Raw genomic sequence first — 14,173 nt, 5'->3', positions numbered from 1 at the left:
CATTCTTAAATTTTTTTCAATCATGTTTTGTGGTTTCTAGCATATATGGTATATCTGTTTTGTACTTTTTTCATTAAATTTTTATTTAAGTATTTTATCTTTCTTGTGCTATTGTAAATGAAGTCATTTTCTTAATTTAATTTTCAGAATGTCATTTCCATTGCATAGAAATGCAATTGATTTTTTGGTATTGAATTTGTATGCTTCCAGGTTTGTGACACATTTATTAGTGTGTTCATATTTATATTCTTTAAAATATTCTATGTAGAAGATCATATCATCTGCAAATTGAGATATATTTTTGTGTACCTTTTCAACCTGGTACTTTTTCCCTCTTTTCTAAAAATGCCTCCATTAGATTATTGGATAGAAATGGAGAAGTGTACATACTTGTCTTATTACTGTTCTTAAAAAGAAAACTTGCAGTCTGTCACAATTACCATTATATTAATTGTAACTTTTTTTAGATTTTCTTTATCAGATTGCAGGTGTTTCATCTCTTTCTACTTTTTTGAGTGTTTCTATCAATAAAAGGTGTAAAATATTGTCAAATACTTTTTCTAGGACCATTGAGATGATCATGTGTTTGTTTTGTTTTGTTCTGCATAGGTATTACATTGGGAAATTATTGGATGTTATACCAACATGCAATAATAAAATACATCCCACTTGGTCATTGTCTTAGTCTGATTTTTGTGCTGTAACAGAATACCTAAGATGGGTAATTTATAAAGAAAAAATAAATATTTCTTGCATTTCTGGAGGCTGGGAACTCTGAGGTCAAGGTGTTGCATCTGGTAAGGACCTTCTTACTGCATCCTAACATAATAGAGGGCATCATATGGCAAAGGGCTGTTTTCTTGCTCCTTTCAAAAGACCACATTTGGTTTGTTAATCTTTTTTTATTTCCATAATTATTACGTGGTTCATTAAAAATGTCTCTTTAATAATATTCTTTATTTGATGAGATATTATTAACATACCTTATGAGTGGGGGCTGGAGACAAAGGAAGTCTGGTCCTCCCAACCATTTCTGATTAAAATAACATTTCTGCAACACAGGACCAAGAATGGGATGAGAAAACTGATTTTATAAATAATGTTCTCTAACAACTCTGGCTTACTGAACTGCCAATCTCTTCCTCTGAGGGTGGCTGTTGTTTGCTTGGTCATTTACTTGTTTAGTGAATTGGTGGAACTCATTTAGCAAAGTATAGTACTCCCACAATTTGCAGCTTCTAATAACCCCATTCAGATTTTTTCTTTCAGTCCTTTAGCCTGGCTATATATGATATTGTTGATGTGTCAACATAAATTAGCTGCTGGTCAATGACTGTGTTAAGCCTCCTTAGCCAGTTAGTTTTTTATACTTTACCATTGGATATATGTGTGATTGTAAGCTGCTTTTAGTGATTAAAGAGTTGAGTCAGGGACCAGTGCCTAAGAAGTTCCACTTCTGATCATTCCAGAGAAGGCACAGGCTTGAGAACACATAACTTCTTCCAGACTGCAAGTGATGAGTGTAATGTTTTAAGCCTGGCTTCCTAGGCGCTGCACCTAGGTCAGAGTAGCTTATTGTTCAGTATGAATTTGTACTTAAGCCCTTTGTCCCATGAGGCTCCTGCCACAAGTTGATGGGTTTCGGTATAGTTTGGAGAATATTTTCAAATCTTTCTCATACCCTGCAATGATTGCTAATGAGTAAGTAAAGCTTAGCATATATGCACTGTCTTCCAACCCCGAGATTTGACTGTGATCCCATCAGGGCTTTTTTTGATTGTCCCTTTGCTTGTATATCATAGAGTTACTAACTTCCTTGTAACTTCTCTCCCCCGAATCTCCATTACTTTCAACAATACCCTTAGATGAATTTTGTTCTGTCCCAAATAAAGTATGTACACTCAGTCAAAGCTGTGGAGTCCTTTGTCCTTTTGGACTTCCTTCCCCTTGGGAAGAATGCCTGTACCAGTGCAACAAAGCTGGGAGTCAAGACCCACTTTTCCTGTAGTGATACCCTCACTGTAGGAGGGGACATTGGTGGTGGTAGTGGTAGTAGGGGCAGTGGTCCCTGGTCTTCTCAGTTTGCCCCTACAAATGTACAACCTCTGCTCTAAGGTGAGGTGATCAGGTCCCAGGAGTCTTGAACTGGTGGGTCTGGAGTAGAGTTTTCACCCTATGAGTAGGGCTGGAGATGAAGGGAGTCTGGTCTTCTCCACCACATCTGCTTGAAAAAGAGTTTCTGCAGTAAAAGATTGGGAAGAGAGATGGAGAAAAACAGCTGGCAGCATGCCCCTCCTGGGGTGAAATCATAGCTCCAGACTGGAGCTGAGATTAGAAGAATTCCTAACTCCCTTTGTTTTTCTAGACTACAACTTGCTCCTTTAACCCAGATAAAGCAGGTCATGGGCCAATGTCACAGACTGTCACGGTTTTTACCAAGATTTAGTAGATTTTCTTAAATGAATGATTCTTCATGTGCTATGTACATTTAAGACCATTTCTGGAGACTTTAAGTGATTTTTATTAAATAATTTCCCTAGTAAATTTCTTGTTTTGCTGTGGATAGTGTCTGCTGAACTCCTACTCTACCATTCCTGAAGTATTGCATCCTACTACAGTATTTAGCTTTGCTCTCAGAATGTACCTATTATCATTTTTTTTTTCCTTCAGTCCTGATTAGCTTCATAAGATTGAAAATTCAGAAAGACCACTCAGGGATATGGTGGAGTTTAAGATCCTTCAGACTCTATTTCAGCAACTGGGCTTAATCCAAGCTTACTCTAAGCTGATTTTCTGAGCAGCTCTGCATCAGTTCCTAGTGGCTACCTTCCTGTAAACTTTCTTCAGTCTATCCCTGCTAGAGCATTTTCCCTTATTTTGTTGATACAGAATTTGAATGCAATTTAAAAATCCGAACTATTTTTCACCATAGGTATACTTCTTCCAGGTGTTATGAATTAGTAATCAGAATGGAAATTCTGTGGTTTTTAGCCCTGAATTATTCTCATTATCGAAGATTTCTATCAATTACAAAAGCAGTCTTTAAATAGGGCTCAAGTTGTTTTTTATATCATTATTTCTTATAAATATCTCCGGGCTCTGCAAAAAATAAATTGTACTTTTGTTTTTTCTTTTTAGCCATAGCCAACCCCGTAAATGGTGAGATTTCAGCCATTTATCAGCAAATAGTTTGAAAATATCTCATTTATTTGATCACAACATCCCATCTTACAAAAAAAGAAAAAGGAAGGTTTTAATTTCTTAAGACTTAATTGTCCACTGAAACTTGGTTGAAGACCAAATTCTAGTGAATATTAGCGTAAGTGTATTGTTTTATATCCTAAGATAGATAAGCTTGTGATGCTACAAAAATTGTATTCTCATCCTTAAACATAGTCACGTCATGTAATGAGATGATTCAATTTCATTTCTTATATAAATTTTTGTTTCCAGGGAGTTAATAAGTGCTTCTTTTGGTCTGTATATTTCTCTTTGTACTAATCATTAATTCATCAGAAAACTCCCAACTAAGTGTAAATTTCATCCTTATTAAAAAGCCCATGTAATGCATTATTTTAAATCCATTAATTTTCCCTCTTTGATATTACACCTCTTGAAATTCTTTCTTCTGCTCCAATCTAGACTGGTGTTCCTTCGTCCTGCAGTACAGTTATCTTCCTAAAATATCCCTGCACCATTTTGCTGGAAATTCCCTTTGCCTCTCTCCTCTGTTAGACACCCTCTATCCTGAATCCATACTTTACCCAGATTTCCTTAGTTCTTACCTAAGTCCCTTTTCTATTCCAAGATCCTATCCACTGCATTTAGCTGTCTTGACTCCTTAGGCTTCTCTTGTCTGTGACAGTGTCTCAGATTTTTCTTGCTCTTGATAACATTCACAGTTTTAAAAAGTACTGATTAGGTATTTTATAGAATGTGCCTCAATTGAGATTTGTCTCATGTTTTTCTCATGATTAGACCAAGATTATGAGTTTTTGGGAGAAAGACCACAGAGGGAAAGTACCATTGTCATAACATATTATCAAAAGTTTTTGAACAATGCATTGAAAGTCATACCACAAAAATAAATGTGGTACGAATTTCTCTTCTTGTTAAAACAGAGATTCTGTTCCCTGCCATCAAGTACTGAAAAGATGTCCCACTTTTTTTTTTTTTACAGTATTTTTTTTTTTCATGGCTTATAGGAGATAACATCAGCAGCCAGTTTCATTCCAGCTGAAATTCAAACAGTTGGCTTTGTTTGGTTTTCTAAAATATTTGTGAAATGAGGAATAAGGTCTGGACAGTCAGAGAGCAAAGATCAATAAACTCCCCAAATTATGATCACTGAGTGATCATTACCTACAGGCATCTCTGTTTCAGTTCTGAGAGGCAACAGAGATTGGTTTACTTTCTCTACTTCTCAAAGCCAGTTCATAAAACAGAAGTTAGGGTTAAGGTTCTTCTGCATCAGAGAGAGGATAAAGCTTCATTTTGTTATGGGTTTAACTAAGACCTCAGGAGCTCTGGTAGGGATGTTTGCTTTTCTTCAAGGCAATCCAATAATTACCTTTATTTTTGAACAAAGGTTACAAATTTGCTTAACAATGTTAAAACTTTCAGATAATTTTTCTAGGAGTCATATTCTTAAACTATCAGATTTGACTGGAACCTTTAAATGTTTATTGGGTATTATAGATTTCACACGATGGAAGCAAAACATTTAATTTGTAATGATGAATCACATTTTTAAAATATTTTCAAGATAAAGAATAGCATGAGAAAAATATGAAGTTTATTGTTGACATGTTAATAATTTCAGTGTTATATAAATTATGCTGCCGTTGGTTGGTTTTTTTTTTTTTTTTTTTTTTTTTGTGTGTGTGTGTGGTGTGTGATAGGAAAAATAAGATCTTCCTTACTGTGTTTGAAAGGAGATCACTATTGATTACTATTTCAAATTAAAAGAACATTTATTCACAAGAAGGGGAAGCTATAAATAGTCTTATTTTTTTAACTTTAAGAAGTGCCCTTGAAAAATTCTGTTATAGAATATTAATTTAAAATAGATTATACGCACAGTCACCCTTAACGTTATTCAGTATGTAGGTAGTCTTAGAATGCTACCCATAATGAAGAACTGTTTTTAATTATTAGCACATCTGTCAGCTTAATAAGTTGTCTCCTGACAAACAGACCCCTTTCAGTGTAATTTATATGAAGTCGGTCCCTTATTAAAGTTATTCTTAAAAGCAAACACACCCAAAATTTAATAAAAAACTAAGGAAACCTCAGCCTTTGTGTATTTCTCAGTTTTGGAGACACACTTAAAGGAAAAGTGTTACTGTCAGTGGATATTTCACAACTAAATATTCCCTGCTTTGATATATGACCATATTTTAAAATCTCCCTTCTGCTAAAAGGAATGTTTGGCTCTAGAGATGCATCATCAGTTTTGGGAAGTCTTTGGAAAGCCACTTTAGCTCTACAAAAGATTAAGAAAAATAGACAAAAATAAATTTTTAAACACTGTGCTCGAAATCTGGTATATGGAATAAAACACACTTCTGGTGATATCCTTTGTAACAAATATGTCATCTTTAAGGTTCACATGTTTCCAGAGGGTGCTGATATCTCAAAGTAAGTCTGCTGTTCTTGCTATTTTAACAACACCATTGGTGCTGGGGCAAGTGTACCCAGGTTGATGGCTAGATACAGTTTTTTCTTGTAATTTAGCCTGTGTTTCCTGCCTGGGGGAGTTGTTTCTCTTTCACTTAGGGGCCAGAGTCCTTCAATCTCCTTGCATCATTTTTGTTGTGATATAACACATTAAAAGCTCCCTGGCTGACAACTGTGGCCGGAGGCTGGGATCTGCTGGGAGCAGAATCATGCACTGAAAATAATATTGGTTCATCTGCTCACTAAAGGACTGCAATGTTGTTACAGAGATTTGGAATGGATTTTAGGATCATAAAGCAATGACATGAGTTAGGAAATGCACTCACACATGCCTTCTAATTGAGTGACGAGATTAAAAAATATTTATTTAGTCATGTAAATAACTCCACAGACATTGTTTGTTGGGTCCCCACAGTTCAAATGCTACTTAATGGATAGTTACTTAGGATAAAACTATGCTGTGTCATTATTTAAAATGGTACTTCATATCTGTCTTGTTCCAAAGCCTATCTTTTTCTGAACTTATTAATTTCTTTATTTATTAATTTTTAACAATTCCAAGGCTAGAAGCAATCCTCAAATTCAGAGTGGTTAAGTAGGTCAAATGGGCTGCCAACTCTCCTGTCTGACTCAGGACTGTACCCAGGACTGTACCCACAGCTCAAGTTCACTGTGAAGAAGCTTAGCACAGCTGGGAACTACCTTGCCTTCTTCTCTGTACAACAGCTACTTCTGATCACGGGACCTGTTGCTGGCTGGATTAGCTGTGCTGTTGGAGCACTTTCTGAATTTTCAGCCACATCCAATCCTATTAGCACATGGTTCCTGTCAATTATCGCATTTTTTTTCCTGCCTCCGCCTAGAATTAAATGTCCTTCCCACATCCTGGGGGGTAAAAGCCGGATCTGGGGGAGTACTGGATCTCCTGACTTCAAAGGAACTATAATGACCTGATAGCTTCAATTTCCTAATCTTGCAGAAGTGCTAAATGTGTCTAAGAAAACATGAGCCACCCAATATTGAAATAATTACTTAGTTTGGGAAGAAGAATTAGGAACTCAGGTCTTAAAGCTCACATTCCGTTTTTTGCTAAGATTTGGAATCCTTGATGTTTTCATCTATTTATGTGTTCGTTAATAGAAGGGTAGCATAGTACAGAATCCAAGAGTATGAGCTCTGGACTCAGACTGCCCAGATTCAATTCTGCCTGCTATGTACTAATTTGTGGACCATGGTTAAGTCATTTAACTTCTCTGTTCCTCCATTTCTTCTGTAAAATGGGTACAATATTAGCATGTCCTTCACAGAGCTGATGTGCAGATGCAAAATATAAGTACTATGTGAAACATTGTAAGTTTTCAATAGGAGTTAGCTACTATCATTCAATGAATAATTTACTCAAACTTTGCAAATATGTATTTGGTACCTACCATAGGCCAGACAATATTGTAGATGTCAGGGACAGAGAAGATGACAAAACAGGTACCATTACTATTCTCTAGCCCCTCTTACCAAGCCACCCAAAAAAGAGTAAGCAAACAATCACATGAATGCATCACTAATATAAATTATTACTATTAGTATTAATGAAAACTAAAGGATTTGATCTTGAGAGGGGGAGAATAGCAAGGATTGAGCATGCAGAGGTAGGTTATGCAGGCCCTGTTAAATTTGTGAATGTCATATTAAAAATTCTGGGTTCTAACATGTGCAATGAGAAGCTTTTATGTTTTTATTTTATTTTTATTTATTTATTTTTCATCAGAACATAGCTGGTTGGACATATCTATGGGATACAGCATGGAATATCAATACATGTGTGCAATATGTTTTTAATTACAAGTGTTTCTACTCGTATGATAAGTGAATTTCTAAAAAGCTTCACATTCTGCAAAATTCATATTAAAGTATCAGAATTCATAGGAAAAAATAGATTATGTGCAGATCTCTGAAACCTATATAATGACTACTAACAATCATCACTCTCATGAAAATGTTAGCAAAAACAAACTACTAATAAATTTTAAAAACCCTGTGTATGTAAAATTCTACTTTAAGAAAGAAGGGGAAGGTAATTTGGATAGCATGGATTTAAGTAAGGATCAACCTATTTAGAGAAAGAGGAAAATGCACAGAAATGTGGAAGACACAAAGCACATTATGATAGAATATATGCTCAGTGACAGCCAAAAGGAAGAACAGAATGTGGGCCTCAGGGAAATGGGCATCGTGTTCCATTCTGTGCCCTGCTGTGGCTCCAGTTAACTTCAGCCTTATGACTGTGTTTTGTATTTAGCTGCTGTTTTTTTGTGGTGCAAATTGTCAACGTGTTGGGGGATTGACTTATAAAACAACATACTTTCCATGTTATGTTCACATTCTTCTCCACATACCAGTCACCTATGAGCCAATTGCCTCTTGTTACAGACACACATTCTAGCACAGCAGACAGAAGGGGAAGAGCATTGGCACCTGAGAATTTCTAAAAGATTAATCTGGTAGGAGATTGAAACTCAGATTTTAGACATCTTTGACTTCTCGAACCAGAGTGGTGGAAATATTGATAAATTTAGCCCGATATCTGGCATCAAAAGTCTCTAATATACAATAAAAAGACACTTGTTTAGAGAAATGATCTAAGATGTCGATGATCTCTAAAATTTGAGTTTTAATACTTCATATTCCCCACAAAATAGAGGAGAGAAATTTTGTGGAACTGGAAAGAAGTAATACAGCCTAATTACATAGAATCGTTCTTTGATTAGTTCCAGGACCCCGCAAGTATACCCAAATTCACAAATGCTCAAGTCCTTGATATGAAGTGGGGTGGTGTTTGTATATAACCTATGCACATCCTGTTGCATACTTTAAATCATCTCTAAATTACTTACAATACCTAACACAGTGTAAATGCTATGTAAAGAATTCTTATACTGTGTTTTTATAAATTTGTATTATCTTTTATTATTGTACTGTTATTTTTTTATCACTTTTTTGTTGTTGTATTAAATATTTTTGATCTATGATTGGTTGAATCTGCAGGTGCAGAGTTAGCTCACTCTTATTTAGCTCCCTATCTGAACTGTATATGCCCGGACTAGGATTGACTTATGTATGGGAAGAAATGTGAAAGAAATGAAAAGATCAAGAAATTAAAACACTTTGGAGGTTAATGTCAGCAGTTTAAACTTAGAAACAAATGAGGAAAATATGTCTGTCATGCATACACATGCTTATTGAAAATAGATGCAAGTATTCTTTCACCTCCTAATGTGTTATTACCACAAACACGGTGTAGTTCATGTTACATACTTGACTGTGATCTTTAAGAATACATTCCATAGGCAGAAATCACAGTTTGTAATTTAAATTTTACTGTCTATATCAGTGCTGTCCAAAAGAAAATAATGCAATCCAAAAATTCAGGCTGCGTATGGAATTTTAATTTTCTAGAAACCAGATTAAAAAATTTAAAATAAATAGGTGACATTAATTTTAATGATATATATTTATTTAGCTTAAACTATTCAAAATATAATAGTCAATAAGTAATAAATATAGAAACTAATATGATATTGCACATTCTTATTTTTTTAAATCTTTAAAATTCAATATATTACTTAAAAGTAGTGCACATCATGACCCCAAATTGCCAAATTTCAACTAAACAGCCACATATAACTAGTAGTTACCATATTCACCAATGCAGGTCTAAATTAACTTGTTATGAGCATTATTTTGCTGGAATGAAGAGACGCAATGAAATACATGCTACTAATGTTTTTGTCAGTTTCTCACAGTTGCATTTCCTCAGACAGTAGAAAAATTTCATACCTTGTTTTTTTCTTGTTGTTTGTCTGTATGTTTTTTCTTTGGGGAATGCCCTTATAGAAAACTTTGAGTGGAACTTTTGGCCACTCCTCACCTCACATCTTATCTCAAACATAATGAATTGCTCCCACATTAACTGTTTTAATTTGAATGTTTGTGAAGAATGCATTATGCATTTTATTATATTATATGTAACTGAATAATCATTGAACTGAATTGCAACTGAGTGGCTGACAAAAATGCCATGTTTTATAATATTTAGTTAAGCATATATTGATTTGGGTTTTAGTTCTCTTCTTTCAGAAGCATTACATATTTTCTGGCCTCCAACATTTTTGACCCTTGGAAACTTCATCAGCTCTGAGCATGGTGCCCCTAATGCTAGTGCATAAAACTACCCTGGCTCCAGCCACATTTCTCCATGGCTGCTAATAAAATGTAGGGATGCCTCTATTCCTTTAGCTCTCAGTGCAGTTATCGCCTATGACAGGCTTTTGCTAACTTAAGTTTTACCTTCAGGGTATTGTTTGCTTTTTTATAGCAGTGCCATAATTTGCCCTCATTTACTTATTTGACTGTTTCCTTTCTGTTTGTCATTATGGAGAAGCAAAATTGTGTTTGTTTTCTTATCTACTGTATATTCAAGGACTTAGTACATTATAGACACTCAATGAATGTTAGATAAGTGAATTTAAAAATGCTTGTTGCAAGGAAAAGTTCAAAGCTCATTTTAACCTACATGCAGAGTAGAGGCTGTCCATCTGGTAGGGATCCAGGATGGCTGTGAGCTGAATAGCACCTACAAAACAATTCATATCCAGTGTTCCTACTATACCAAGGCTAGAAAAGCACACTTTTTAAAAATGTAAGCTTATAAAGCCTTATAACGTTTGACATTTGATCCATCATTTATATTTTAATAAGATCATTTGCTTTTACATTTAGTAATTTATCTCATTCTTTCCTGGATGTTCTGAGTCTTTCTGTTTCCTAACATCTGGAAGTTTTTTGCTTTTAAAAATCTGTGGGGTTTTTTGTTTTCCTTTTTTCTAATTATTTTATTTTTTTATTATTATTATTATTTTTACTTTTAAGTTTTTTTTTGTTTATTCGTTGTGCGTATTTCTGGGGCACAAAGCTGACTGTCATCACCTGTACCCAAGATATGATGATCAGATCAATACTATCAGCATGCCCACCACCTCAGCTTGCAGTTATTCCCTGTGTCCCCCAGTAAATCTCCCCCAACCTCCCTCAACCTGCCCATACACCTTCCCCCAGCAATGAGGTCTGATCTCTCCCTCTGCAAGTCCAGTGTACCACTGTGGCTTTCTTTCCTTCCTTCTTTCTCTCTTAACTCCCTCTTATGAGTGAGCACATGTGGTATTTTTCCCTCTGTGCCTGGCTTATTTCACTCAACATAATTTTCTCCAAGTTCATTCAAGTTGCTGCAAATTTCAGAATTTCACTCTTTTAATGGCAGAGTAGTATTCCATGGTGTATATATACAACATTTTCTTTATCCAGTCATCCACTGGTGGACATTTAGGTTGGTTCTATATCCTGGCTATTGTGAACAGAGCTGCAATGAGCATGGAAGTGCAGGTATCCCTTTGACATCATGATTTCCATTCCTTTTCTGTATATACCCAGAAAAGTGATTGCCAGATCATGCAGTGGTACTATCTGTAGTTGTCTGAGAAAACTCCATACTGTTTTTCATAGTGGCTTTACTAATTTATAGTCCCACCAACAGTGTAGAAGAGTTCTCCTTTCTCTGCATCCTTGCCAACATTTGTTATTCTCTGTCTTTTTGATAATAGCCCATCTACCTGGGGTGAGATGATGTCACAATTTGGTTTTAATTTACATTTCCTGGATGATTAGTGATGTTGAGCATTTTTTTAAATACCTGTTGGCCATTTGTATGTCTTTCTTCAAAAAAATGTCTTTTCAGCTCCTTTGCCCGTTTATTAATTGGTTGATTTGTTTTTTGTTTTGTTTTTGTTTTTTGGGAGGGTTGTTTTTAATGTATAGTTGCTTGAGTTCTTATATATTCTGGATATTAATCCCTTATTGGATGTATAGTTTGCAAATATTTTCTTCCATTGTGTAGGTTGTCTTTTCACTCTGTTGATTGTTTCCGTTGCTGCACAGAGGTTTTTAGTTTGATATAATCCCATTCATTTATTTTTTTCTTTTTTTTCTTTTGCTTTTGGGGTCTTTGCTCATCTTGTTCCTCCCAGGAGATATTTGGCAATGTCTGGAGATGATTTTTACAACTGGGTATGTAAGAGGAAGCCACTGTCATCTATTGAGTAAAAGAAAGTTGCAAAATCCTACTGTAACTTAATGGTTCTCTTTAAAATAGTCATCTGTGTTCTCTCCTTAAAATGATTATTAAATTAAAAAAATATATTGCTTCTATTTATAATGCACCTTTTGCTTCATTGTAACTAATCTTTTTTCAAGTCTGTAAAAAACTTAGATAACTTATCCAAGTTAAAAAGTTGAATAGCAGTGATCATTTACCAACATAATTCTTTTAAAGTCTTTCCTCTCTATTTCTTTAAATGTTGGCGGATATAATGAGAGTTTTGATGAATATCATCATGCAATTTTATTAACTTAATGTATCTTTGTTAATCTATTTTATAGGTCCCTTTAGATGGAATATAATACAGCAGAAACCTTTTCATCAAAAAGATTAATGCCTGCATTATCATTTCTGCAAATAAAATAGAAAGCTAAGTGGTGGAGGCCACAGACACCTCAAACCTGGATTCCGCGATTCTACATTAAGAGCTGGAGTTTTGTTACTCTGCTGCAGGAAAGCCTTTGCCAATGCTTACAAGGAACTGTTTATCCCTGCTTCTCTGGGTTCTGTTTGATGGAGGTCTCTTAACACCACTTCAACCACAGCCACAACAGACTTTAGCCACAGAACAAAGAGAAAATGTTATCCACCTGCCAGGGCGACGGTCACATTTCCAACGAGTTAAACGTGGCTGGGTATGGAATCAATTTTTTGTGCTGGAAGAATACATGGGCTCCGAGCCTCAGTATGTGGGAAAGGTAATGGTGTGTTTCTTTTGACAACCACTTGATAGGAAGGGAGAAAATGCATTGTGTATTGTGTATGGATGTTTTGCACAGGAGTTGAACAAACCAGTGACTAGAACACTGGAATTAAAATCCAAAAGACCTGGTTTATGTTCCTGACTCAATGGCCTGGGTAAGCTTTGGAATATCATTTAATCCCTCTTTGCTTCTATCCTTCCAGATTGTTTTTATTAAAATATTGCATATTTTGTTTCCATCTTTGACATTTTTTGCTGAAGATGTGAGACTAAAATATGAAAATGTCATTAAGTATAATTAAAATCACAGTTAGAAGTATAGTATAAGTACAGTTTAGCATACTATTGCTCAAGCCAGATTGGAATCTCTTACCACGAGGCACAGAGAGAAGTCACCAGGCATAAATATTTCTACACTGATATTTGTGTTCTTGAATGACAAGAATGTATTTCTTCCCCTTTCCTTTTAAAATGTGGCATACTATTTTGGTTATAGCTGCTGTATAAACACTTTTTTTTTTTAGTAATGAAGCTATTTATGGCCAAAGTAATAAATGTTGGAACCCAAATATGTACACAACAATATTTAACATAGCACACAATGTTTAAATCTTATCTCAAGTTCATAGAAATTTAATTTTTTTTTTACAAAATAGTTGATGGCAACTGTGTCAGCACACTTGTGTTTTACTGCTTATTTTTCTTTCATGACTTTTCTCACTCATGCCTAGAATAGATAGAACTTTTCCATCCCACCAAAATATACTTTTATTTCCCAGAAAAATAAATATTTTATTTTATTTTGATTTTGTGAATTCTTTTTTAAATTTTCTAAAAGACTTTGTAATAGATTCTAATAAAAGCATATATGCTTGAGAAGAGTTTAAAATGAATCCAAAGACAGAAATGGAACAGCATAGTAGGAAGAATATTTGAAAATGGATTTAGAAGATTATGACTCTTGATAGTTAAAACCCTTTTATATTTTCAGAAAATCTAAGGTGAAGAGAAAAGTGATGGGTCTTATTATTTCAATGTTAGGTCAAAGGAAGCATATCCATTCAATATCTAAATTCTTTGTACTACATTCTTTTTTAATTTGCCTTGTGGAAATATACTTAAATGATATTGAATTAACAGTAGAGGAGGTCTTCCAATAGAAAGCCAGTGTTGCCACTAAGATGTACAAGACCTCAGACAAATATATTTTGCAAGGCATCTACGTATAGAGTCACCCCAAATCAGTCTGTGAGTACTATTCTGACAGTCCAGTTTCCAGAGAGTTCAACATTTTGTTGAAAAATTAATAAAACTAACTTTTTTTCTATCCTAGGTAGAGTAGCATTTCACCTTCCAATGGATGTAACTAAAAAGGATCTATTGGATTGCTTATGCAAGTTCTCGTTTAGTACTCCAAAATTTTACCTTTATAATTGCTGTGAAAGTATGAAATTCATCCAGTTCACTTAAAAGACAAATTAGTGCTTATAAATATGATTAGTTAGTAAAAAGAACTAGTCTGACATCTAACCTATTATTACATTCAGACAGCATTATTTCCACAGGTACCTAGTTACACATTG

At 34.7% G+C, this 14,173-nt stretch overlaps 1 protein-coding gene across 1 annotated transcript in view; it reads left to right on the top strand.

Annotated features, from left to right (window-relative positions):
* The window catches only part of CDH12 (cadherin 12), a 403,563-nt gene that overhangs the window by 104,505 nt on the left and 284,885 nt on the right, over positions 1 to 14,173 (top strand). The window contains exon 2 of the mRNA XM_063085931.1: positions 12,169 to 12,585. Within this exon, the coding sequence (XP_062942001.1) occupies positions 12,355 to 12,585 (231 nt within the window). The 5' untranslated portion in view covers positions 12,169 to 12,354. The remainder of the gene's footprint in view (positions 1 to 12,168; positions 12,586 to 14,173) is intronic.

This window comes from Cynocephalus volans, chromosome 2, assembly GCF_027409185.1.
Source record: "Cynocephalus volans isolate mCynVol1 chromosome 2, mCynVol1.pri, whole genome shotgun sequence".
NCBI classification, from domain to species: domain Eukaryota; kingdom Metazoa; phylum Chordata; class Mammalia; order Dermoptera; family Cynocephalidae; genus Cynocephalus; species Cynocephalus volans.
This window is presented reverse-complemented; position numbering and strand designations above follow the sequence as displayed.